The sequence below is a fragment of the Macrotis lagotis genome, chromosome 7 (assembly GCF_037893015.1).
Source record: "Macrotis lagotis isolate mMagLag1 chromosome 7, bilby.v1.9.chrom.fasta, whole genome shotgun sequence".
NCBI classification, from domain to species: Eukaryota; Metazoa; Chordata; class Mammalia; order Peramelemorphia; family Peramelidae; genus Macrotis; species Macrotis lagotis.
The window spans coordinates 120,009,577-120,037,545 of NC_133664.1; the positions used below are offsets into that span (position 1 = coordinate 120,009,577).

Below are 27,969 nucleotides of genomic sequence, written 5' to 3' on the forward strand. Positions count from 1 at the left end.
GTGTATACAGAGGTGGCTATGACTTACTGGTGAGGTCTAGATTGGCCTTGGGAGATGGAGTGACCATGCAGGTGACAGTGAGAAGCAAAGAGGAAACACCTGTTGATGTCATCTTGGCTTCAGTTGGATAAATTTTTACCTAAGTTTTGTAATGCACCCTCCAGTCAATTGGCTTTTTTCATGGTTTTGGAAAAGTAAAACTCTCTAGCCAGATCTACCAAGCAAAATGTCTGTCCTTGTGTCTGTCCTTATGCACGTTGTTTTTACTCCAGCTGCTCAACTTCTTTACATTCCTTTCTCTAACTTATTGTGTCCACTAGCTCCTGGCAAAGTTGAGAACTTGTGTATCCTGAATGACGGAGGCTGTTACAAGAGTCCAGTTTTATCAAAAATTCATTTTTATTAATAGAAAATAAACAATTACTCCAGTTTCAAGTTTTGAAATTTGTTATATTTGAAGTTGCTAATAAAAAAACTTTAAAATAATGAATGTTCCTGCTTCACTGAGACATTGCAACTGTAGCTAACATAAGACCTTTTAGAACTTTCTTTTATAAATCCCTAAAAGAGAAGGTCACTTGAGCAATCTTCATAAAAGGAATTCAACAGAGCAAATTAGCTTATGTGATAATCCCCTTAACACTGAGGTATAAACAGACTGCTGTGTAGCTAAGATTATCTTGCCTACATATTAGTCAAACTAAGTAGTTCTCTTGATAGACATTATTGATCCTTCATGCCCCAAAATTTTAGGTAACTTTGAAAAACAATTTGGATTTAATGTAACTTATACAAAAATTAAGCATATTTAATAGTTCATTAGATTTCACTACTCAGCTGCAGAATATACCTGCTGGTTTAGTTTATTTAAAAAAATACATTTTTAGGTGAAACACAATTCAATCTTTCAGTAAGATGCACTTAATACTGTATTATTTCAACTAAAAATTGTACTTCATAGAAAATTGCAAAAGAAATACAAAGTCATGACCAAAACAGAATCTGGCTTACTGTGATGCTACATGTTAGTTAAAGAATATGCAAGCATACACATACACACACATACATGTATATGTGTGCCATTCAAGCCATTTTAAGAGAAGTTGGGAGGCTTTCCAAGTCATCCCACTTTCCATACAGCCTAGTTATATGTTTGGGATTGAACTTAGAAAGTGCTATCTCCAAATTTTAAGAGTCCATAACTTTAAAATCTTTTGTGAAAAAGAATGTTGCTGGCTTCCTGCTTGAAAGCTCTGGGATGGTTTATTAGAATTTCTGATATATAAGACATGGTCAAGTCCATACATTTGATCAACTGTCAGTCTAAAGAGCACAGGATGCTTGAGACAAAACCCACTGAAACTCATGGTGCTACTTGGGGGTACTGTTAGTAATGTGGCTGTGTCCTCTGACGCTTTGAAAACTGTGACTGAAAAGGAAATAAAGCAAGGAAAACCATTCTTTTGTCCTTCAGAAAGAGTTGATGAAGTTCAAATATGCATTCAGAAAACCCATAGGATCCTCTAGCTGTGGATAGTGGCTAATGTGGTCATCCAGAATCGATACTGTGGACTGGGGTAACGTTTTCCTATTGAAAGAGAATGTGGAGGTAAGGTGTTTGGATGGTCCATTATGCAACAAGTTAAAAAAATTAAACCTGCAACAAATTTCCAGGTAGGAAAAAAAAACCCTTTTCTTAAAAGCAGGATAACTGAGCCAGGCATGAGGAAAGACATCAGTTACCTTCATGGGTATAAGTGAAATGAGCAGTAAAAGAATTCTTTAAACTTGATCTGACCACAAATGCATTGTTTCTTAGAACCAGAGTAACCAAAGTCACAAGAAGGTCCCACCTACTTCAGATGATTAGAGAGGGAGAACATTAATCAGAAGAAATCTATCCCTGGTTTCTCCTTGCAGCTCAATAGGCTCAAGTTCCTAATGTTTCACTCTGACTACAAACGTCAACTCTACCTGCAACATTCCACAGCTAACCCACTGGTACTTTTTCTGAGTAAAAAATGTTTATGGACACAGGCAATATAAACCAAAGAAATTCTATTTTATTTTTTGGAGCACTGTTGGAGTCATTGTGGGAAGGAGATTATCTCTATTCAAAGGCCTAATTTTACCTCTCCTTCATGAAATTCAGGGAGCCTAGAACAGATATGATAGAACATCAGCTTTATTCTCTGTACTTGAGCTTATCTGGCCTACAGAGCAACTACAAGAGCAACTCACCTATACAGATTCATAAATTCTGGATGAGGGTTTACAGGATCTAATGGCCCATAGATAAAATGAACTGAAAAAGAAATGAAGGATTAACGACAAAGGCATTCTCTCTCAACCCTCCAACCAAACTCGAACCAGAACCAGAATCAGAGTTCTCCCTGTAAAGTCCATCGCTCTTGGCCTACTCTTGCCCTCCAGGAAAGATAAGTAACTCAAATTCTTTAATTAAATAATAGTCACAGGAAGCTTCTGGAAATGAGGCAGTTAATCCACATGTGTCATTCATAATCTTTTTTCCTTCAGTGATCTATTCAATCTAACAATATTATTATAAACACCTTGCTTTATCACCAGAATAGTTGGAGTTGACCTTTGATATATAAACCACATTTATTGAAAGCCTACTATGAAAATGGCAAAACTTGGGAGGCTGGGTTTGTTGTTAGTTTTTAATTCTTAAATACGGATATATGGCTGAAGAGACTACTCTTTACCCTAGCTAAATCTGCATACTTTGGTTGCCTCCTAAGGTAAATGCCTGTCACTAACAATTACTCCTAAAAAATAAACAAATAATGGATTTATTAAGCAATTATTTATGCTAAATTCTGAGACTGTTCCTATTCTTATATAGTTTACAATCAAATTAGGGGAGCCACCACATTTGAGAAGGGTTCAAGGGTGGGGAGAGCAAAGCCCCAGTATACTCTTATAACCCTAATTAGTGATCAAACAGTGCCACATCTCTGAAATGATGCACAGCAGAGAGACCAGTCCACTTTTTGGTTTCCTGATTACCATACACAAGAGTATTTAGCTATTGTTGCAATACTTCTTGGTTCAATTTACAGTATAGTCTATTTGTACTATTGAGTCCCCTGGTATTGATTATCATCTCATTTTGATTGTTTGATTTCCCTCCAGGTAGACTGCCTCCCTTAAGAGCCAAAGTTTAACAGAGGCAATGAGGGAACACTTACGGGGAACAGCCATGGAAGTGAGAGCCCCTACCCAGCGATCTTCATGCTTCTTCCTCTGGTTGATGTACTGTAAGAGACTTCAAGGATAGATTAGTGAGAGCTAGGGTACAAGCCTAGGAAAGCCACACTCTGGTGAGATCACAAAGACAAACACAAGAAAGCATTTAAGTCCCATCAACCAAAGGCTCCTTTTCATTAGATTATAGGGAAAGCTGGCATCTGCCCACCTGTTACATCAATTCCAGTTAAACTCCAGAACCAACTAATCACACTTAGTGATGTCAAAATCCAATGGCTCTGGGAGGATATCAAGGCAATGTGAGGCAAGGATCTGAATGAACTCAACAAAAATATGAGGAGGAAGTAAGTATAAATATGAGGAGTGACTAATTTATCGAAGACACAGACTATCATCCCATGTTCTTGGGAAGGACAGATGCAGCCCTTTTTTCTGCTGGGTCAATAGGAACATATAGAGGAAGATCATCTGTGCCCATTAGGGCAGTTAAATACTACTCGAAGAGAATTGTACCAGATGATCTCTATGGTCCTAGCCACCTCTACAATTCTTACTCCATCTTAAAATGAGCATAACCTCTTCTGTGTGACTCAAGTGATATCTAAACCAATATTATCAGAAGAGAGAGTCATATTTAGAACCCACAAGCTCTAATTTCTAGAATGGAATTCTGTTTCCTCTTAAGCTTCAGGATGGCATATACATGAACTTGGAGCATCAATTCTTAGTATGAGTACTTTCTCTTTCCCATGAAGAAAAAAGCCTTTACTGTCTAATGTTTAAAAAAAAGAACTAACAGATACTCTATGTAAAATAACTTATAACTTGTTATTTCCAACATAGACATCAATTAGAACTTGGAGTAAGCAAGACAAGATGGAAGCTGGATCTCACTGGTAGAAGACAAAGACTTGTCTGAAATTTCCAGATAATCAGCACCTTCTCTGAAAACTGTCAAACTCTCATTTGTGTCTAGACATAGGGATCCATTTGCTATCAATGGTAATATCCCTTGCCCCGTCCCTGTTGCTGCTAAAAAAAGTTACAATTTACATTTTAGCAAAAACAGCAAGCTCTTCTCAAGGATATTTTATTTTATTTTTATTTATTTATTTAGTTTATTTTATTTTTTATCTTAAATGGTTATTATTAGCAAAAGCAAAGAATGAATGAAGACTTCACTAAAGGTTAGGTGGCAAGTAACAGATCAAACTGAAATTAGAATTTGCTGCTGCTTAGCTAAGTTTTTTTTTGGCCACATGGGCTTCCAGATCATGATTCCATCTGTTTCCATTTTTCTCTCTTCTCTAGCAGTTTCTCAAATGAATATAAAAGCAAATTAATAATTCTGGTTTTTGCTCACCAGTATTCCTTTTATGATGGTGTATGGACCATGAGAATAGGGTGGGAGCAGGGGAAAGTAGCCATTTTCCCTTTAATAAAATATCTGATACTAAAGTAATGGTACATCTCTTACCTGTCAATGACCAGGTTGCCATCATTAGTTCGAATCCCAGTCCACATATCCCACATCTCAGCTTCTGAGGGTCGTGTGTGTGGCCCAAAGACCACTGCAAGGCTGAAAGATTTCAAAACATTGAGAGGATGGGTGGGAAGACAGATATAAACATAAATTCCCAGTATTAGTGTCAAGACACAGAGTAGGTACTTTGTAAAACCTTAGTAAATGCACTATCTAGTTAGCACTTTGGGCTACTGTGTTGGAGAGGAGAGATTTGGGGCATCTTTACTCCCCTGCAAACACCCCAAAGCTCTCTCCTCACAAGTTCCTCATGTCCTCTAGCTCCTCAAAGCAGTAGATGAGTCAGGGGGCTTGGTAAGAGATGCTGAGGAGAGGGTTGGAGAAGGATTTGGACCCCATCATTTATAAGTTCCCAGTGCTAGAATTGGGGCCAAGCTTGAGGCTGGCAGCAATTTTTGACTATAGTGCTTTCCAAAGATCAGCCCCAGAGCTCAGACACTGAGCGAATTGACTTACCCCTGAGCAAAGAAGAAGAAATTCATCAGGCGAGTGAGGATGGGAGATATCAGGCCTCCATCTTTGAGCAGCTGTGGGTTTAAAAAGAGAGAGAGAAAAGAGTGATATGAAATAACAGAAGAGGCAGCACATGGGAAGCATCAACAGTAATTTGGGATAAGCCTCTCTATATCTGAAAAGTGGGATTTCCTTCCTCCCTGAAGAAAGAATTGCCTACTTCAGTGGCAGGAATATTTCATCTTTGGGGGTTCATGGCAGACTGATGAAGTCTATGGGACCCTTCACAGAATCATGCTGTTACAGGATTACCAAGGAAACCAATTCCACTGAAATAAAGATCTCATTGGAATCTATCTGCAGACCCCAGATACTCTCACACGTGGTCCTTGTATACTAAAATCCCAACTTGACCTTGGTGAACTTGGAAAAGCCCAAGGGTTTCAAATACAGGGCTTTCTTAAGTCCCAGATATTCATCAACATATTAAAAAAAATCAATCTCTCAAATAAAGGATATAAACCAGCAAATCTCAGGAGAAAGATAAATGAAGCCATCACATGAAAAAAATGTCCAAAAACTTGACACTAAAACTGCTCTGAGGTTCCACCTGGCAACTATCAAATTGGCAAAGACAATAAAAGAGACCACAATTCACTTTAGTATTACTAGTTAAAAAAAAAACACAAGGACATTGACTTGCAGCTTCTGTTGCAAACTGATCCAACTTTTTTTGGGAAATCAATATGAAATGATAAAAGTTACAAAATGTACATATTCTTTGACCAAGTGGACTCACTTCTGATTTTATAAGCACACAGACATTACTGAACACGTACAAAAATAATCATAACAGCACTATTTCAAAGTGCAAAAGAACTGGCAGTGAATTGAAGAATAGCTGAACAAATTATGGTCTGTGATTGCAATGGGATAAGGCCTCCTTAAAAAGGAGTTGTTATCCCCAAAATCCCCCATGAAATATATAGTTCAGCTGGACCCGAGTTCAAAAGCTTCCGCAGACAATGAATAGTCATATGTCCCTGGGCAAGTCATGTACCCAGCTGCCTCAATTTCATCATCTATAAAATGGGGATAGTAGCAGCAGGCCCCCTCCTGGGATTGCTGGGAGGATCAAATGAGATTTTATATATATATATATAAAACTGCTTTGCCAACCTCAAAATGCTATGTAAATGAAAGCTATTATCATTACAGTCTCTTTAAATAGATAAGGATGGAAAGAGGGGCTCTTTAAAGAAGGCAATCTAAGGAAACAATTGGATCTGAGGTGGTTGTCATGGAAACAAGAGAATATAAATTTTCCTTTTCACTACAAACCCTTCTCCCACCCTGGCCCCAGCTAAACTACTGATCAGGAAAGATGCTGGGGCCAATACTTTTCAAATGGGGAGTGGGGGAAGAGCTGGTAAAGATTTAGTTGTCAGGAAAACTGATGATTAGGAAAAAATATTCTCCAAGGAGCTTGATGATTGTAGAGGATAATCCCCTATCCCCACTGTTTCTTCTCACACACTTTATCAGGAAGCTAGAGTCCCTAGGGCAGTTAGTAGGGGACCTTCTATATGATCAAGAATGCCAGGAAAGACAGTGAAGGCTCTACCAGCCTAACCAGAATGAATATGTGTGTTTATTCTGTGTCACTCCAAGGAAACCCCTGGTGATGAAGGGAGGAACTGTGGAATCACATATGGCAGCTGGCTCTCATTCTGAGAGGTGCCCAGGGTCTGAGATTGACTATGAGGCACCAGCAGATTCCTCTCTCTCTCACCTGGGCTCACTTGGGGAACAAACTCACTGAGTGGAATGATGCATCTATGAGCAAAACGGCAGACCATAGCAGTATTGAAAAGGTTTGTTTTCTCCTAAAGTGGAATTTGTATAGGTTAAAAAGCATATGTTCCATCATAAGAAACAATTATGAAGAACTCAAAGAAGAAAAGACTTTTATGAAGTAATCCAGAGAAGAAAGCAGACTCCAACAAACAAAAAGCCCACTGACTTCAATCATGTAGTTAAAACAGGAGTTCTTAATCTTTTTTGGGTCATGGATTCCTTTGACAGTCTGGTAAAACCTATAGATCCACTTTAAGAATCATGTTTTTAAATGTATAAAATACACATAGGATTACAAATGAAACCAACTGTATTCAAAGGCAGATACCAAAATACAAGTTTCCAGACACGGAGAGTCCCTGACTTACTACTAATTAAAGAAATGCAAAGGTAAACAACTCTGATACCACCTCACTTCTATCAGATTGGCTAATATGCCAGAATAGGGAAATGATAAATGTTGGAGGGAATGTGGGGAAACTAGGACATTAATGTATTGTTGGTAGAACTGTGAACTAATCCAACTTATGGAAAGGGCTATAAAACTGTGCCTACCTACTGAAATCCCAACTTGACCTTGGTGAATTTGGAAAAGCCTAAGGGGTTCAAATACAGGGCTTTCTTAATTCCCAGATATTCATCAACATATTTTAAAAAAGGCATTCCAGCACTACAACAACTAGATCTGTATCCCAAAGAGATCACAAAAAAGTGGAAAGGCCTACATGTACAAAAATAATTATAATGGCTTTTATGTGACAGCAAAGAATTGGAAACTTGATGGGATGTCCAGCAATTGGGGAATGGATGAACAAGCTGTGATATATGAATATAATGGAATATTGTTCCTCTATTGAGAATTGATGACCAGGCAGATTTCAGAAAAACCTAGAAAACCATGAACTGAATGAAATAAGCAGGAAAAGGACGACATTATATACCTTAATAGCAACATTGTTCAGTGATTAACTATGATACAGACTTACATCTCAGCAATACAAGAATCAAAGACAATTCTAAAAAACCTGCAATGGAAAAGTACCATACACAGCCAGAGAAAGTACTATGAAATCTGAATGCAGGTCAAAGAATACTATTTTCACCTTTTTAAACTTGTTTTTGATTTTCCCTTCTCCCCTTTAATCTGATTCTTCTTTCACAGCATGACTAATATGGAAATATATATAATAAGATTGTACATGCATAAACTATATCAGATTGCATGCTATTCTAGGATGGGGGAAGAAGGGTGAGAGGGTGAAAAATTTACAAAAATGAATGATAAAAACTATCTTTAAATAAAATTGAAAAAATAAATTAAAATTAAAAAAAGATGATGATGATGATGATGATGATAATGATGATGATGATAACAGCACCTACCTCCCAGGATTGTTGGTGGAATTAAATGATTCTGAAATGCTTGGCATATTGGAAGAAGAAAAAAAAAGAACCCCTGACTTAAAAACAAACAGCAATAAAAAAAAAAAAAAAAAAAAACCAGAAACAGGTCAAGAAGGGATTACAAAAACATGAGATGTAAATACTTCTTTTATGTTCCTTTTAGCTAAAAGTTGGGAATAAGTAAATAGAAGTTTAAAGATACATGCATAATCATTTATAATCTCCTGTTTCATTTCGCATTTCATTTGTTTTTTAAATTTTCCAGTGCTCTTGCCCATATATCAGGTATCCAAGTTGTCCAAAGATATTAAAATAAAATGTTTATGTAGGGGTCATTCCCTGAACTCCCTTCCAGGAGAAAAAGAAAGGAAATGAAAATGTTTCATCCAAATGTCTGTCTAAGGAGAAAGATGAGCATCATGGATGTTGCCCTTCCCAATGGAAGGAAACAACCTCACTAACATCCATCCTTCCATCATCAGAGAGGCAACAGGCCTTAACAAGGGACCCCACAAGGCTCAACTCTGTACAAACAGAGTTTCAAGCTAAAAATTCACCCAGTGGACTGGCCAACCTTCTGGAGAAAGGTGGGATGGTTTGTCTCAGGAAAGATACCTGCAAGAGAGGCAGAAAACTTGCCTTAGTCACTCACCAATAACTTCAGCCCAAGTGAAAGCCCACAGTTCTCCCCCCACCCACTTTTCCCAAGTCTCCTCCCCTCAGGGCATTTCACTGAGAAATGAAATTAAAAAAAAAATATATATATATATATATAGATATGTGTATATATATATATATAAACAACAAAAAAGTCACATCTTAAGGGAGCTCTTCAGTGCTTTTACAACCAATTATGTCTCCCTCCTTAGAAATGAATAATGAGCAAGACAGAAAGAACAAATTTATTTTCCTTTGTTTTGGATGAAGAGACTCCCAGGGAGAAAAAGGAATGTGGTTAAGGCTACCCAACATTGAAAGGTCAGCATTGCCCTCCAGAAAGGCTAAACTCTATTCTCAGGCTCTGACTACTGGGTCTCTCTTAGTTTCCATCTGCCTCCTACCACACAAAAGGTTGCTCATTATTCCAAGGGCCTAGCTGGGAGAGTGCTGAGCAGGGAGTCAGTAAGACCCAAGTTCAAATGTAGCCTCAGACATTTACACGCTGAATGACCCTAGGTTTTCTTCAGTTTCCTCACCTATAAAATAGGGAATAATAACAGTACCCTGCAGCTGTTGTGAGGATAAAATGAGATATTTGTAAAGCACTCAGTACACATGGGAAGGGTCTGTGGAAATGTCATCACCATCATTATCTCTAATGTTAAACATGCTGAAAAGGGGGAGATTTTCCTAGGATACCCAGAGCCTAGGAGGAAGTGGTATCTGCTTCCCCATTTCTCCTAAAGACTAGGAAGGAAACTGTTCCCTCAAGATGACAAACATGGGTACAAAAACCATCCCCATTCAGCTGACTTCTTTGTACGCCAGCCCTGCCACTTGATACTAACTCTGGAGTCCAGAGCACCACCATGAACAACTCATTAAAAACTTAAGTAAAAGATCCCAGGCTTGGGAATAGGAATAGGGGTGAACCTTGGCTCTCCAAAGTATAAGCATGGTTAAATCACTTGAATGCTCGAGGTCTCATAGGTCTGGCAGATGATCTGTAGGTTCCTTTTAAGAGACTATTCTCTAAGCTCTTCTCTCAAGATCCAAATCAGGAGACCAAAGTGCTGCCTTCTGTACAAGGTCTTCCTTGATCTCATCCCTCTTCCCCAAATGGTTTCTCCAATCCACCCAGCAGCCTACCAGGTGCAAGCCAAGGGACAGGAGCAAGGAGAAGGGACAAAAGTGCTTGCATCTGATGTTGCCTCCTGGTCTGATGCCCTACATGTAGCAGGGTGCTAAATGTTTGTTGAAATGCACTGAAAGTGGTTCTCTGATTGATACAGTGCTTGCTTCCTCAGCGGATGAGGGGAAAGCAAGTGGGAGGGAAAGACCTTGGGCCTCAAAAGAAATGTTTAATGTTAAAAAGCAACAGTAAATAATAAAAAAAAGAAAAGAAAAGAAAATTGTTCCCCACTATTAGCCCTAAGGAGCAGGTAGTTCACTCATATAGTAGCAAAAATGAACCCTTGAGGCCATAGGACTTATTCCCCCCTCCACTCCTCAGCCAGAGAACAAGAAGAGATGATTCTGCAATCATTGCCTGGTCAGGAGATGGCTTCAAGCAGGAATATTTTCCATCCTTCTCTTTGCTCCTATCATCTTGCATCTAGTAGACTGTTTGATAAATGGTTGTTAAATTGAACTGAATTTCAGGCAGAGGGTATCCCAGGAATATTTAAATTCCAGTCATGTAATTGAGTTTAATTTCACCTAAGGAAAATCTAAGCACTCATGCCCACTGCCCCCTGGGTCTCTCAAGCCCACTGAATCCTGAGACATCCTGCCTTTGAGGTCACATACTGTGGCACCTGGATGGGGCTAGACCAAGTCATTCCCCAGTTTTCATCCTCGCCAGTTGCCAGGCAGTTACCTCCGTTTGACAGACAAAGGCTGCCGATGAGAACCCGACCAGTCCGGTTATGCTTGTACCTGGGAACGGGGAGAAGGAAACCATTCAATTCCATTCCATCAACCCTTTGTAAATACCTACTTTATACTCCTAGGATTAAAAATACAGAATCCTACAATATGTTGTTTACAAGAAACACATTTGAAGCAGAGGGATACACACATTAAAGGTAAAAGACTGGAGCAAAATATATTATGCTTCAGCGGATGTAAAAAAACTCAGGGGTAGCAATCCTACTCACAGACAAAGCAAAAGCAGAATTAGATCTATCTCATTAAAAAGGATAAGGAAGGAAAGAAACTACATCTTAAATACACCATAGACAATGAAGCATATGCACTAAGTGGTATAAGCATCCAGATTCTTAGAGAAGAAGTTAAACGAATTACAAAAAGACAAAGATAGCAAAACTATAATGGGGGAGACCCCAACCTTCCTCTCAGAATTACATAAATCTACATACATACATTACATAAAACTACAAAATGAACAAGAAGGAAGTTAAGGAGGTGAATAAAATCTTAGAAAACTTAGCTATGAGGGACCGCTGGAGAAATTGAAGGGAAAAGAAAAAGAATATACCTTTTTCTCAGTAATACATAGTACCTATACCAAAATTGACCATGTATTAGGGCACAAAACCCTCACAATCAAATGCAGAAAGATAAATAATAAATGTATGATTTTAGATCATGATGCAATAAAAATCATGTGCAAAAAAAAGGGGGCATGGAAAGATAGACCTAAAATTAGTTGGAAATTAACCTAATTTTAAGTGGATTAAACAAGTCATAGAAATAATCAATAATTTTATTCAAGAAAAATGACAACACTGAGACATCATACCAAAATTTATCGATGGAGCCAAAATAGTTTTTAGGAGAAATTTTATATCTCTAAATGCTTATGTGAATAAAATAGAGAAAGAGATCAATGAATACAGCATGCAACTAAAAAAGTTAAAAAAAAGAACAAATTAAAAATCCCCAATTAAATACCAATTAGAAATTCTGAAGTTCAAAGGAGAAATAAATAAAATTGAAAATAAGAAAACCACTGATCTAATAAATAAACCTAAGAGTTGTTTTTATGGAAAAAAACAATAAAATAGATAAACCCTTGGTTAATCTGATCTTTAAAAAAAGAAAGAAGAAAACCAAATTGCCAGTATCAAAAATGAAAAAAGTAAACTCACCACCAATGAGGAAGAAATTAAAGAGATAATTCAAAGCCATTTTGCTCAACTATACGCCAATAAATTAGATGATCTAAGTGAAATGGATGAATATTTATAAAAAGATACTAGCCAGAATGCTCCCAAGCACCCAGGGAGCAGCAAACAAAAACAAATCAAGTGCTGATCCCTTTGCTGACATTGTAATACAATGACAGAGCATGTATATAATTCACCATAATACAAGATAGAAATAACTAACTACAAAAAAGAGAACATACACTCTGACTGTTATGTCTAACTTTTCCAGTTACACTCTCCAGAAAACTCTGGAGTTTTCTTGGCAGAGATACTGAAGTAGTTTGCCATTTCCTTCTCTGGTTCATCTTACAGATGAAGAAACTGAGGCAAACAGGGTAAATGATTTACTCAGGGTCACAGTTACCAGTGTCTGAGACCAGATTTCAACCCAGGAAGATAAGTTCCTCATTCTAGACCTGACTATCCACGGAGCCACCTGGTTACCTGAGGCCCATAGTAAGTGGTTACTGAATGAATGGAAGAACATATGGATGGATGGGTGAATAGATGAATGAATGAATGAATGAATGAATGAGCAAGCCAGGAGGAGATTCTGATCAACATGGCAACCGAGGTCAGATGACCAGTCAGGTGAAGGGATAGACTTTTCTCTGAATGAATACAGAAAGAAAAGGGTGAAGTGGTTTATCACTTCACCAACCTGTAAAGCAGCTCCTGAGCCACAGTGTCCCCATAGTCATGAGAAAGAAGATTAATTCTCTGGTTCCGAAGCCCCAGATGTCCCAGCAGACCCTCCACAATGTTGGCCTGCTCAAAGATGGAGTAACGGTGGGGTCTCTACAAAGACAAAAGCACAAGAGTGAATCCTCCGCTGGGAACCATAACTGCTAAGGACTCTTGGCAGAGTACACTTACTGGTTTGTCACTAAAGCCAAAACCTAGGAAATCAAGGGCAATCACCCGGTGAAACCGCTGGGTCAAGCCTTCCCAGATCTGCAAGAGAGACAAGGGCATTAGCAATAGACTCTCTTCCTGGGAACAACTTTATCCCTAAGGTTTCTCTCTGTGGGAGGGAAAGCTCATCATTTTCCTCTTTTCCTTTAAAAATACCTACCTAATTTCATGATGAGTTTGCTAAAGAGCTACTCCATCTTGCATTAATTTTGCTATCCCCAACTCTCTAGTCCTATTTGCAGCAGAATGACAGAACTATTGAGATTGCTTCCCTCCGACCATTTCATAGAAGGGAAAAACAACTTGCCCCAAATTTCACAAGGAGTGAATGACAAAACCGGGTTTAAAACTCAAGATCTCAGAGTTTCTTAGTCTTTTCTTGAACTAGAGCATGAAAGGAATTAATGAGTAAATGAATTTTGTAATCCAGTCATGCAAATTTACTGTGCCCCATTCCACACTGAAGGTGGCTTCAGCAACCGCTACCCTTTTTTTTCACGGGGTGATGGGGAAATATTAAGACATACTTCTTAGCAGAGGACAGAGTGCCAAGCTTGGAATTAGGAAGGACTGAATTAAAATCTAGTCTAAGATACTTACTAGCTGTGACCCTGGGCAAGTCACTTACTCTCTGTTAGCCATAATTTCTTCATTTGTCAAATGGGAATTATAATTGCACCCCCCTCCAAGGACTGTTATAAGGATCAAATAAGATAATTATCAAGGGTTTAGCACAGTGCCTGGCACATAGTAAGCATTAGCTAAGTGTTAAATTTATCATTATTATTATCATTATCATTCAGCAAAGGCTAAAATGATCACCTTGCTTCTAGGCTTACTCAAAAATCAAAGAGACATTTCTTTTTTCTCATGAGAAAGGGAACTAAGAACAGGTTCAAGGCCAGACTCAGAAGGGGGAATGGGCAGATGTGAGATGAGGGGGGTAAAAAATAAAAAAAAAACTATTTCTGGTTCTTCAAGACTTTCAGGGGTATCAATCACCTTCCCAACAACAAGTGGACAAGTTTTATAGTTTAAAATAAACTCAAAGTGCACAGAGGACCATAAGGTTGGCAAAGGCACCCTAACACTACCATATTATTTGATCCTCATGACAACCCTGGGGTAGCAAGCACAGTTATTGTTATCCCATTGTAAACTAAGGAAACTGAGGCCCAGAGAGATAATATAATCCTTGCCCAGAATCACAGCTGCTAAGTGGCAAAGACAGGATATAAATCCAACAGTTTCTCTACTACCCTCATGTCTATCATCTCTTTCATCTGAATGGAAGCTGGTAGAACAACTCTCCAACTTTTTTTTGCCTCTCTAGACCCTGCCTCCAACCCCACACCAAGCTCAAGCCCCATCTTTTACCAAAGATCTTTCCTGATTTCCCCCACCCAGTACAAGAGCCTCCCCACAAAATTACTCTGTATTTCATATCTGCTAATTGGTATATGTTGTTTTTCCCAATAAATGGAAGCTCTTTCAAAGGACTTTCATTTTTATTTTGTATTCCTAGTCTATAGTATACACAGTTGCTGGCACACAGCTGGTACTCAATAAATGCTTATTGACTGCCTGCTTAATACAGATCTCTGAATGAGATATAGTTGTGATTAGTGATTGCTGATGAAAAGATCACTGAACTACACTTTGAAAAAAGAATCTTTTTCAACCATTGTCTCCAAAGTGTCCAAATGAGTTCCTGAGAATCCTTGGATTTGGGTTGGTTTTTGTTGTTTTGTTTTGACCATCTCTGCAAATCCAGGAGTTGGACTTCTTGATCCTGGGTCTCTCTCATCTCACCTTGTACCAGTCATAGCTAGAGGTTGGAAAGCCATGTAAAAGCAGCACAATTTCGGAGCTTCCGACTGCACCCCAGGAGTCTGAAGAGAAAGAAAGGAAGGGGGAAGGGGTCTTCAGGTGGAAATCCCACAAAGTAACCATGAATGCAATGGAATCTCCCTAATTTAGAAAGGTGTAGAGATATAAAGATCCTCTCAGAACCAAGGAAAAGTCCAAATGTTAGAATATTTAGAAATAACTGCAGGTCTGTTACTGGTAAATTCAGGAAAATGAATACCTGGCTTTTCTTTCCTCCAGAAATGAATAGGGAAAAAAATTGGAATTGGCCTGCCACAAATGCAAATAGTGACAAGAAAAGTGTTCCAAAATTGCTCTGACAAAATCTGTCTTCCCTGAAATCCTGAGACTCAGGAAACTAAAGGTACCAGATCAACTGTAGTTGAGGATCATCATCAGATAACAACTAACATTTGTAGAAGGAAGCTAGGAGGCACAGTGAATAGAACTAGGTCTGAAGTAAGGAAGACCTGAGTTCAAATCCAGACTCAGACACTTACTAGCTCTAAGATTCTGGGCAAATCATTTAACTCTATTTGCCTCAGTTCCTCATCTATAGAGAAGAAAATGACAAACCTTCTGTGCCAAAAAAATTTTAAACAGGGTCATAAAGAGTTGAACACAACTGAAATAACTGAATAACAACATTTGTGAAGTTTTTTTAAGGTTTGCAAAATACTTTACAAGATTTTTCACTTGATCCTCATAAGAGTCATGAAAAGTAGATACTATTATTATGTCCATTTTTACAAATTCAGAAACTGAGCTAAATAGAAGCTAAGTGATTTATCTAGGGTACTAAGTTCATATTCTGAGAAGCCAGACTACCTTTTGGATGTGGTTCTTAACAAACAAACTTAGGATAGGGCCATGGAGTCAGAAAGGCATGCAAATTCAGCCAAATCCCTGGAACCCAATGACTACCCCCCCCATCGGGGTCTCAAAAATCAAAGGAGGTCCCAAGTTTCAGGGAGCCAAAAGAGCTGCTGAAGACTCAAAGATGGGAAGTCAAGGGATGATTCCTAAGTATATATCTTCAAAATATGTCTCAGACCCTGCCATTTAGAATACAACAGTCCAGTGTTTAAAAAAAAAGGCATGATCTCAGTCTCAAAGAAGGTCAAGATCCATTGGGGGGAGAGAATGTGCAAACAATTACATATATGTGTGTACATATATGTAAATATATGTACAAATACATATATATATATATATATATATATATATATATACAGAGAGAGAGAGAGAGAGAGAGAGAGAGAGAGAGAGAGAAACTATAAGATAATCTCTAAGAGGGAAGGGGCAAGCAATAGGAAGTAGCAGGAAAGATCTTTTGGAAATGAGATTACAGCTGAGACTTAAAGGAAGCCAAAGTCAGAGGTGATTTCAGGCATGTGGGAGAGTCAGTAGTAAAGGCCCATAGTCAGAAGACAAGAGGGGGAGTCCAGTGCAAAGAACAACAAAAAAATCAGTACTTACAATATACACCAGTATGTGAAGAGGAGGAGGTGTAACGGGACTAGAAAGGGAGGCAGGAAGGAAGCAGGTGTGAAAAACCTTTAAAAAACAAATAGAAGGGGCAGCTAGGTTGCACAGTGGATAGAGCACCAGCCCTGGAGTCAGGAGTACCTGAGTTCAAATCCAGCCTCAGACACTTAATAATTACCTAGCTGTGTGGCCTTAGACAAGCCACTTAACCCCATTACCTTGCAAAAACCTAAACAAAGAACAAAAACAAAAACAAAAAAAATAGAAGATGGTCTATTTGATCCAGGAGGCAATAGGGAGCCACAAGTTAGTGATTGGTATAAAGGGACACCATGGTCGGATTTGTGCTTAACTTAAATGAAAGCTGAGTGGAAACTAGGTTGTAATACTTGAGGCAAGGATACTAATTAGAAAGCCAATAGGATAGTACAGAAGTAAGGACAGCCTGCCCCAAGTTGCAGCTGTGGCAAGAACTAAAGGAGATGCAGATGAGAGATGTTTATGAAGATAAAAACAAGACTCAGAAACAGATCAGAGACAGGGGGAGTATAAGGGAAGAAAATCCAGTATACACTAAGAGACAAGGAGTAGGGTGTGTGTGTGTGTGTGTGTGTGTGTGTGTGTGTGTGGAGAAGGAAGAGAGAAGCAACTGAGGAAGAAAGAGATAGAGAATGATAATGGGGATGAGGAGAAGGAGAGGAAGAGAAAAAAGAAAAGGAGAGAAGAGGACAGGAAAAGAGGGAAGAGGGAAGAAAGGTAGGAGAAGGAAAGAGAGTATAGAGGGAGGGCAGAGGAGGAGAAGGGGGAGAGGAAAAGAAAGAAAAACAGAGAGGAAGGGAGGGAGGGAAAAGGAAGGAGCAGGGAGAAAAGAGGAAAGAAGGAAGAAGGGGAGGGAGGGTATAGGGGGATGGGGAAGGGGAGAGAGAGGGAAAGAGAAAAATAAAGGGAAGGATTGAGAGGGGAAGGGGTAGGGATGCAGGAGGTGGGAGAGGAGAAGTGAGAGAACAGAAGGGAAGGTATGGAGGTAAGGGGAGAGGGGGAAAGGGGAAGGGGAGAAAGGGTTAGGGTGGAAGGGAGGTAGATTCTCAGAAGCTTCATATATGACATGATGATTAAGCCCTTGGAGGTTCATGAAAATACAAAGAGAGAAGAAGATGGAGGGGAGTGCCTAGACACAGGCTTAGGTGACCACAGTTATCTAAAATGAGGAGGAAAAAAAAATACAGATCAACAGAAAGAAAAGGAAAGGCAAAGAAGGAACTCATATTCTGGAGGGTGTAGTTGACAATGTCTAAGATTAGAGAGATGGATGTGAAAAATGGGATACAGCAAAAGGGATATCAGATTTAGGATTTTAGGCGATCCCTAATGGTCTCAGGAAAGACTGCTCTGATGGAATGGTGAGGTCAGAAGCCAGAAGGTTGGGGTCAAGAAGTGAATGGGAATTGAACTACTGAACTGGGGGCAAGATCAAGTGAAGAACTTTATGGAACAAGGGAGCCTGTTTTTAAGTATAAGGGAAGAAGCCAGCAGGCACACAAGATGAGAGAGACAGATAAGGGGTGGGAGAGGAATTGATAGAAGATTAATAGGGGTCAGATCAATAGCCTTGTGATGGAGAAGGGGTGGCAAGGGAGGATAAACATCAGAGGAAAAGACTGAAGATTTAGCTCAAGGATTATTAGCCTTGGGTCTGTGAACTTTTTAAAAATATTTTGATAATTATATTTCAAAATAACTGTCTTCCTTTGTAATCCTATGTATTTTATTTTATGTCTTTTGAAAAATGTTATCCTGAGAAATCCTAGGCTTCACCAGAAAGGGTCCATTACACAAAAAAAGGTTAAGAGTCCCTGATGTACAGAGATTTGTGGATTGGATTAGGAAAGATGAGAGAATTCAGGACAGACTTAATTCATTTTTTCAGTTTTACTCTAATGATCTTTTATTAAAAGTCTTTTTTTCTTGGTCCAGACCTCTTATCCTCAAAGATAATTATGTAACATAACCTTGGATGAACTGTAGAAGACAGTGACTGAACACACAGTCAGCTAGCTAATACACAGTCCTGAGCACAAGAAAAACCTGTCCTGGGGTCACCCCGGGCTTCTAAGGAGACATTTGTCAATAGATGCAGGTGAAAAAGCAGAAAAAAAATCCATTTATCTCTATCCAGTGATGAGTATTCTGGGCCACAGAACAGGGTTCTCACTGGGGACTTCACATTCAAAGAAACTGCTCAAAGAAACCACTGAGTTACTAAAGCTTTTGTATTTCTACAAAAAGAGATGAGGGGAAGCAGGGAGGGAGAGAAAGGGGAGCTTGAGTTAAATGACAAATGGGGAGGGTCCAGAGAAGGTGATAAGTGAGGAATGAGAAAGGAACCAGATAGAATGATGTGGGAAGGGATCAAGAGAGAAAGATGAAGGGTAAGAGAACTGGGAGGGAGGAGGAGGGAGGAGAGGAGGAGGATGAGGAGGAGGAGGAGGTGAAAGATCTGGACCTCCCCACTGCCTATTTTTGAAAGAGTGCTAGGGTGAAAAGAATAAAAAAATAAAAAAAAAGTGCTAGGCTGGAATCAGAAAGACCTTAGTTCAAATCCAACCTAATCAGATACTTACCAGCAATCATATGTAACCCTGGGTAACTGATTTAACCTCAGCCTCCTCAGTTTCTTCATCTTTAAAATGAGAAAAATAGTAACACCCACCCCCCAAGGTGGTTATGAAGGCAAAATGAAATATTTATAAAATGAAATTCCTTCAAATCTTAAGTGTTCTATAAATGCTAATGAATATGCATGTATATGTACATACATGCATATGTCTGTATATAACAGCTAGTATTTTTTTTTTAGGTTTTTGCAATGCAGATGGGGTTAAGTGGCTTGCCCAAAGCCACACAGCTAGGTAATTATTAAGTGTCTGAGACCAGATTTGAACCAAGGTACTCCTGACTCCAGGGCTGGTGCTTTTATCCACTGCGCCACCTAGCTGCCCCAATAGCTAGTAATAAATACATTTTATGCACATCCATCTACCTGCCCTCACCTAGAGCATTGCCTGGCCCAGCCTCAGCCACCATTCTGGGAAGCAAGGCATCACTACTGAAGATCCAGAAAATGGAGTTCTTGCCCCCAGACTTCTGGACATGGTCAAACAATTTAACATCAAACTGATGAGATTTTTATCAATGGAAATGACAATAAAAAAGAGGTATTCCCTTCTACTTTGCTGCTAGACTCTAAGGACCATGGGGCTTTTCCATCTGATTTAGAGTTGAAAATCCCATCCATGCCTCTCTTTCATTCAGATATGAGCTTTCTGAAGCTATTTTAGTATTCCTATGCCTATCCCCAGGCAGTGTTTTACATAAAGGAATCATTTAATGTTTTCTTCATTCAATCAAATATATGCTTTTATGTATATTATGGGCAGCTAGGTGGTGCCATAGTGGAGAGACTTCCAGGCCTGGGATCAGGAAGACTCATCTTCCTAAGTTCAAACCTGGTCTCAGACTCTTAATAGCTGTGTGACCCTGGACAAGTCACTTAACACTATTTGCCTCAATTTCCTCATCTGTAAAATGAGCTGGAAGGAAATGGCAAACCATTTTTTTTTTCGGCCAAGAAAACCCCAATGGGGTAACAAATAATAAAACACAACTGAAAACATGACTAAACAAAATGAATATATACTTACAGATTTTTAGATATACACATGTATCCCCATTTTATTGATGAGGAAACAGAAGCAGAAAAGTTAAGTGATTGGCCCATGATTCCCCAACTAATATCAGATAATGGATATGAACCAAGGTCTTCCTGACTCAACTCTCAGACCTTAATTCATAATCCTAAGATGCTTGTCTAAAAATTTTTTTTTAGCAATATGGCTTTTGGTTAAAAAGTCCTCTTTAAAAGATCCATGGATAAGGGACATGGCACAATGGATAGAGCATCAGCCCTGGAGTCAGAAGGACCTGAGTTCAAATACAACCTCAGACACTTAATAATTACCTAGCTGTGTGACCTTGGGCAAGTCATTTAACCCCACTGCCTTGCAAAAACCAAAAAAAAAAAAAATAAGGAAAAGAAAGGTCTTGGTTAAAGATTCATTCATTCGACAGTCAATAGATTTTCTATTACTTATTCAAGCATTGGTTGACGTTCAAGCAGAGTAGGGAATGAACACTCTACTCTCTACATTCAAGGAAGTGACATTCTTGTGAACCACTCTAACCCCAAGGCACAGGAGGACCCCCAGGCACTTTGCCTACCCCTAAGAAACTCACAAGGGTCCAGAAAAGATGGGAACCAAAGCAAACCAGGAGACAAAACAGAAGATGAGAAAGGAGGAAGAAAGAAGAAAGTGCCAAGTGGAAAAGGACCCCCACCCCCACCCAAGAAGATACCACTCTGACATCCACAGTCCAAGGGGGTCACTGCCCTGCTCAAGAAATCCAGGGCTTCCCCATGTTTCTCTAGGAATGAAACTCTAAGTGCCAGTGAAGCTGAACCTCCCTTCACTACTCCACTTCCCATCCCTATGACTTTGTACTGGTTGTCACTCTCTTCTCCCCTCCCTGCTTTAGAATCCCTAGCCTCCTCCAAGGCTCAGATCATATCACCACAGATGTTCACACATGCATATATGAGAAAGGAGAAAGGGGAGGAAAGAGAGAGAGGCAGAGAGGAGACAGAGAGAGGGACAGGGAAAATGGAAGAGGGAAAGGGGGGAAAGACAATTCTAAAGGGCTTATAATGGAAAATAACATCTGTATCTAGAGAAGAAACTATGGACTCTGAATGAAGATCAAAGCTTACTAGTTTCAATTTTTTAAATTTGTTTTATGTTTTATGGTTTTTTCTCCCTTTTTGTTCTGATTCTTCTTTCACAATATGATTAATAGGGAAAATGTTTAACATAGTTATTCATGTATAATCTATATTAGATTGGGTTTTTTTTCGGGTGAAGAGAAGGGAGGGAAGGAAGGGAAGGAGAAAAATGTGAAACTCAAAACCTTATAAAAATGATTGTTGAAAAGTATATTTCCATGCAATGAAAAAATAAATTAATTTAAAAATGGGGAGAAAGAGGAAAAGGGAGAAATGGAAAGGGGAAAAGAAAGAGGAGAAAGATGGAAAGGGGAAGAAGGAGAGAGAGGAAAAAGAGGCAAGGGGAAGGGGAATAGAGGGAAAAAGAAGTAAGGAAATTGGAAGGAAAAAAGAAAGAGAAGTGGGGAGAGGGAAGAAGGGAGAAACAGAAGAGAAAGGGAGAAGAGAAAGGGAAACTGAGAGAAAGAGAAGGGAAAATAGAGGTAGCATTTACAAATACTATTTCATTTTATCCTCCTTATTTTATAGATGAGGAAACTGAGGCAGGCAAAGATTCAGTAACTTGCCCAGAGTCACACAGCTACTAAATCCAGATTTGAACTCAGGTTTTCCTGACTCCAGATCTCATTTTCAATCCACACTGCAAAAGCAAGGTAGCTAGATAGATAGAATATATATTTATAGTATTTACTTAGCCATACACATGACCAAGTAACTAAAAATCTAGATTTTGAAGACCAGAAGGGTATGATGGTCATGATTATGGAGAATTCAGACTTTGCTAAAACTGTGGAAATGAAATCATAAGGATTCCTTTTAAACCTAAAAAGATAAGTTTGAAAAAATTAAAGTGAGGTACTCTTTCACACAGTAAACTCCTTAAGGAACTTCTTATCCCCAAAGGAAGTATGGTCTGAAAATATGAACAGATGCCAAAAGAGTTTTGATAAATTAATGGATGACAGATCTGGAACAGATTAAAGAAAGGAAGCCAAGAATGTTCCGAGTCATGGTCACAGGACTCAGAGCAGAAAGGAATGGGAGGTCCTCTACTGTAATCCCTCCAATTTGTGGTTAAGGAACCCAAGACCCAGCAAAGCATCCAGACCAAGGCAGCATAGCCAGGAAGCAGTTGAGCTGAGATTCAAACCCAGTTCCTCCCATCACAATGCCATGCTCTTCAAGAGCATACCTCAGAGCCTATAAGTCTAGGATATATACACTGCTGTGTGAGTCTGGAAAGTTGAAATTAAAACTAACATATTTTCAAATTTACTTATTAATTTATTGAAACATTATAATGAAGTCAATAAATATTCTTGCAGTGACCTAGGCAATTCTACAAGCAGATATTGTGTTGGCAGAGAAAATTTCATTATACAAGCTCTCTAAGGCAATTAAATACAGGTCTGGTTTAAAAAAAACTAAAAATTCATTTAAATAAATGCTTATTAAACATCTATTATTTCTTCTCACTGAGAATTCCCTTCTTATATTCATGAAACTGCAAGTCTCAATAAAACCTAAAAAAAATTTTAATTCCATTAAAAATGAAATGAACATTCATCCTCTGAGGATGCTGCCACCCAATCTACCACAAAGAAGTTCTGGACAACTCCTTTTGCTGAGCCCCCAGGAAGCAGAATTCATTAGGCAAGAGTTCTTGTCCTATGTCTCACCTTGGTAGAAGATATTCAGGCCCTTATAGGTGAAGAACCTGCCTGAAGTCTTCCAGGAGTGAAGTTCTGGAGAGAGCTGGGGGGGAGGGATGTGCAGGTAGACAGCAAGAAGAGGAATTCCCAGGAGACCCACCTGGATCCACCACTCCTTCATCCTGGGGGGAGATGAGAGACCCAGAGTGAGCCACACCTACTACATCCCCTCAGATAGGCATCTCAGAGGCCTCCAAGGAAGGCTGGAAGGAGGCAGCCCTCTGACCACAAGTTTCTGAAGTCTGTGGCAAGTAAGGTACCACATTTTACACATACTTGTCTTTGCATCTTCTACACTGAGGCAAGATAGTAATCTGCCTTACTGTGCATCATTTCCTCTGTCTGTTTGTGGCTGTCTCTGAAGGTTCAATAGAAGAAAAGAAAAAAAGGCAAAAAACCAGCCTGCAGTCTCAGAACCACAGATCTAGCGGTGGCCACCAAATTCATTCCTAACATTTATCAGATTGAGGAAACTGAGGCAGAGGAAGATTAAATGACTTATCCAAGGTCACACAAGTAGTAAATTCATGTAACTCTAGAGCTTCTTTCTCCAGTATCATGAGAAGGCTCTATTTGCTTAAAATAAAAGAAATATAAGGAAACATTGACCAGCCTCCTTTGCATTTCAACAAATCTTCCATCTTTTATTAATTTTTTTTGGTTTTTTTGCAAGGCCGTAGGGTAAAGCGACTTGCCCAAGGTCACACAGCTAGGTAATTAATAAGTGTCTAAGGTTGGATTTGAACTTGGGTTTTCCTGACTCTAGGACCAGTACTCTATCTACTTTACCATCTAGCTACCCAAAAGCAATGCATTTTAAAATGTTTTAAAATTCTTTTCAAAATAACAAACTCATTTCAAATAAACCTAAATAATGTAATTTTATGAAAAACTATATTTTTCCAATTTAAAAAAATGACTGAGAATAATGACATTGTTGTACATATTTTTGCAAATCTCTTGAACATATGATTTAATAGAACCCAAATGAATTCTCATTTCTGCTTCTGTCTTCAATCTATTGCAATATGCGGTTTCAGCTGAAGTATATATATTTGCTCATCTGGGCCAGAACAGTCCCACCACCAAGACTGGTTTGATGGAAATAATGGGGAAATACAGAAGCTGGTAAATGAAAAACAAGAACTCCACAGGGTTTACCAGCAGGATAGCTCATCCATTTCCAAGAAGGCAGCATTTAATTCTATCAAAATTAAAATCCAAGTAAAGCTTAGAGAGATGCAGGACTGTTGGCTCAGTAAAAAAGGCAGATGAAATTCAATTTTATGCAGATAGTAACAAACCAAAATACTTTTATGATGTCCTGAAGGCTATTTATGGTGCATCTCCACTACTCAGTGCTGATCAATCCATACTGATTAACAATAGGAACATGATCCTAGAGAGATGGGCTGAACACTTCCATGGTCTCCTTAACAGACCATCCTCAAACAATGTAGAAGCTGTTGATCATTTACCTCAAGTTGAAGTCAGTCAGTCCCTGGCTGAAGTTCCAACTGAAGAAGAGGTTTGGAATGCCATAAGGCTCTTTTCAAGTGGCAAAGCCCCGGTGCTGATTCTATTCCAGCTGAGATCTATAAAGTGAGGGGTTCATTACTCATCCAAAAACTGACTGAAATTTCCCAAGTTATATAGAATGAAGGGGCTATCCCCCCAAGAATTCAAGGATGCCTCCATTGTCCATCTTCTATAAAGGGAATAGATTGTCCTGTGACAATAATAGGGAATTTCTCATTTAGTTATTGCTGGTAAGATTCTTGTGCTTCTCAATAGGCTTCACCTGATAGATGGCCACCTCCCTGAGAGCCAGTATGGATTCTGAAAGGGTAGAGGAACAGTCGATATGGTGTTTGCTGCCCCACAACTCCAGGAAAAATTCTAGGAACAGAACAGATCTGTATACAACATTTGTAGATCTGGCCATGGCCTTTGATGGAAAATTATGTCAAAATTTGGTTGCCCAGAAAGTTCATCAGAATTGTAGGTCAGTTCCAAGATAGAATGCATGCCCGGATTCTGGATAGTGGATGATGCTCTTGAGATTTCCTGGTCCCCCCTGAAGTGAAACAAGGATGTGCCCTTGCTCCCATACTTTTTAGCATGATGTCTTCAGTCATGTTACCAAACACCTTCACTGAGGATGAACATGGCCTCAAAGTCAGCTGCCACACTGATGGTAAAGTCTTCAACTTGAAAAGGCTACAAGCCAAGACCAAAGTAGAGGGAGTGTTGGTACATGATCTTCTGTTAAAAGATGACTGTACACTCAATACATCCTCTGAAGCTGAGATGCAACAAAGTATGGATCGATTCTCTGCTGCTTGTGCTACTTTTGGTCTAACAATTAACACCAAGGGGCAGCTAGGTGGTGCAGTGGATAGAAGAACATTGGCCCTGAAATCAAGAGGACCTGAGTTCAAGTCTGGACTCAGAGACTTAATAATTGCCTAGCTGTGTGACCTTGGGCAAGTCACTTAACCCACTGCCTAAAAGAAATTTAAAAAAAAATCATAACAATTAACACCAAAAAAATGCAAAGTGCTCCATCAGCCAGCACCACATCATCCATATGTAGAACCAGTGATTACAATGAATGAAGAAGTTTTGAGTACAGTGGACATGTTCACTTACCTAGATAGTGTCCTTTTCAAGGAGGCACACATTGACAATGAGGCAAACAACTGCATTGCCAGAGCTAGCTCAGTATTTGGGAGATTCCAAAAGAAAGTGTAGAAGAGAAGAGGTATTAGACCAACTCCAACCCGAAGGCCTACAAGAGCTATTGTGCTGACCTCACTATTATATGCCTGTGAAACTGGACAGTCTACCAGCACCAGGTCAGTAAACTGAATTGCTTCCATTTAAATTGTCTTGGGAAGATTCTGCAGATCACCTGGCAGCAGAAGATACCAGACACTGAGGTCCTTTCTTGAGCTAAACTGCCTAACATTCTGGCATTACTACGGAAGAGTGCAACTACAATGGACTGGATGTATGCTAGCTGAAAAAAAAATTTTTTATGGGGAAAAATTTTTATGGGGAACCCATACAGGGCAAGTGCTCACAAGGCAGTCAGAAGAGGTGATACTGAGACACCCTGAAGGTCTCATTGAAGAACTTTAGAATTGATTGTGCAGCATAGGAGATAATGGCACAGGACCACCCTACATGACACATCCTCATCAGTGAGGGTGATGCTGTCTATGAGGAAGGCAGAATTGAAGCAGCTCGTAGGATACATGATGTCCATAAGTCTAGGGTACCCACCCCTGGTGTTCACTTGAACTCTTTGTGCCCAACCTGTGGTAGAGCATTCTGAGCTGGTATGTCTGATCAGCCACAAGAGGACACACTGTAATTTGTCTCAAATATGGTGTTGCTGTTTTAGTCAACTTTGATAACGAAGGACAAAAATCAGCCAACCAACCTCTAGTGGAGAATGCTGTTATTGGTTTGGCTTTCGTCGTTGCTTTCTTTTGCTTTGGCCAGACCTGTGATTGAATCAGTATAGAATGTCCATCCTCAATCAGGATGGAGAGACAATTTCTCGACAGCTTGAGAGTAGTGGGAGCTGAGAGCCCGGTCCACTTGCTTAGTTCACCCAGTCTCACCTCTCCACTTATGGAAACAGCCTCTTAATCGGTGTCCTGAATTCCAGATCCCAGTCTCTCCAAACCACCCTCCACAATAACCTCCCTAATGCATTGATGTCATTCTTGCACCTCTCCTCTTTAAAAAACTTTCCAGGGCTCTCCATTTTCTCAAAGATAAATTTTTTACTGTGCTCTGACCTTTCAGTTTTATTCTATAGTAGGTGAGTTCTAGGTTGCAGAAAAACGTGACTAGTCATTTCTATATCCAGGAAGGCATGTTGGGGCCAGCTTAAATTCTGGTCAATTGCCAGAATTTTCTGAGTATTTGCAACTCAGAACTGCCTCAAATCAGTACTGGGATTATTGTTTTGCTGATCTTCTAAAGTTAGCATTTTTAAAGTTAAATTCATTTTCAGAGAGCCAGTCGTTAAGACATTTATCAGCTCACCTTCTGAACCAATCTATTTTCTCTATCAGCAGGGGCTGGCATCACTCCATGCCTGGACTGGATTCCCTCTTCTCAGCGTCACCTCTCGGAACTGATCTTTCTCCAACGTTCAGTCCAAAAGTCACCTTTCCCCATCAGTTTTCTCTGAAATGGGATGTATTTTCTTATGTTCCCCCTCCAGTAAGAGGTGGGCGCCTCGTATCCCTGGAGCGCGCGCTGAACCGAGCCAGCCGGTGCGGTCCGGGCCGCCTCCGCCGCGCCCCAGGAGGCCCACCCCGCGGGCAGGCCCCTCCGCGCGGCCCACCCCGCCGGCAGGCCCCTCCGCGCGGCCCACCCCGCCGGCAGGCCCCTCCGCGGCCGGCGCACGGCTGTGCCTCCTGGCGTTTCAGGCCGGCGTGGTCTCACACACGTGCACGCACACACACACGTACACACAGACATACGCGTACACACATACATGTACACACACACAGCCAAGGTGTTATCCAGCTAAGAGGAGGGGGGCTGTCCCAGGGGGAGGGGGAGGGGAGGGAGGCCCCGGGACACCAGCCCCCGGACCTGGGCGCCCACCCCGCCCGCTCCCCCTGAGCTCAGACTGGGGCGGGGAGGGGGCGCCGGGAAGGAGGTGGGGGGAGGGGAGGGGAGGGCGGGGCCCGCGGCCCACCTGAGCTCGCGCCCGCGGAGACGCGGGAGCCTCGCCTCGGCCTCTGCCCTGGGCCCCGGGGCCAGCGCCGGCGGCGTCCGAGCTGCGGCTGCGCGGAC

General features: G+C 40.1%; 2 protein-coding genes across 5 annotated transcripts in view; one reads left to right on the forward strand and one right to left on the reverse strand.

Moving 5' to 3' along the window:
• The window catches only part of COPG2 (COPI coat complex subunit gamma 2), a 36,442-nt gene extending 35,956 nt beyond the window's left edge, over positions 1 to 486 (forward strand). For both annotated transcript variants that reach the window (XM_074193684.1, XM_074193683.1), the window contains exon 24: positions 1 to 486. In XM_074193684.1, coding sequence (XP_074049785.1) covers positions 1 to 131 — 131 coding nt within the window. In that variant the 3' untranslated portion in view covers positions 132 to 486.
• MEST (mesoderm specific transcript) lies at positions 381 to 27,969 on the reverse strand. Of its 3 annotated transcripts, XM_074193687.1 has the most exons (14): positions 27,872 to 27,969; positions 27,208 to 27,351; positions 24,624 to 24,740; positions 23,113 to 23,267; positions 15,052 to 15,131; positions 13,201 to 13,278; positions 12,986 to 13,122; positions 11,031 to 11,089; positions 9,066 to 9,106; positions 5,234 to 5,304; positions 4,712 to 4,813; positions 3,216 to 3,292; positions 2,242 to 2,305; positions 381 to 1,588 (listed from the first exon to the last, which is right to left on the reverse strand). In XM_074193687.1, the coding sequence occupies exons 4-14, from the start codon at positions 23,264 to 23,266 to the stop codon at positions 1,471 to 1,473; spliced, it is 981 nt and encodes a 326-aa protein (XP_074049788.1). In that variant the 5' UTR covers position 23,267; positions 24,624 to 24,740; positions 27,208 to 27,351; positions 27,872 to 27,969; the 3' UTR covers positions 381 to 1,470. The 3 variants fall into 3 exon arrangements, with proteins under 3 accessions (XP_074049788.1, XP_074049787.1, XP_074049789.1); XM_074193686.1 differs by lacking the exon at positions 24,624 to 24,740; XM_074193688.1 differs by lacking the exons at positions 24,624 to 24,740; positions 27,208 to 27,351 and having other exon boundaries at positions 27,872 to 27,934.

Bases quoted from the DNA above. Each gene is read 5' to 3' on its own strand.
- MEST (XM_074193686.1), bottom strand. From the start codon at position 23,266: ATGAAGGAGTGGTGGATCCAGGTGGGTCTCCTGGGAATTCCTCTTCTT. The intron at 13,279-15,051 runs GTGAGATGAGAG...TCTCTCTTGCAG, and splicing joins CTAGCTATGACTGGTACAAG to ATCTGGGAAGGCTTGACCCA. The intron at 1,589-2,241 runs GTGAGTTGCTCT...CTCTTTCAATAG, and splicing joins GAATTTATGAATCTGTATAG to GAAAACGTTACCCCAGTCCA.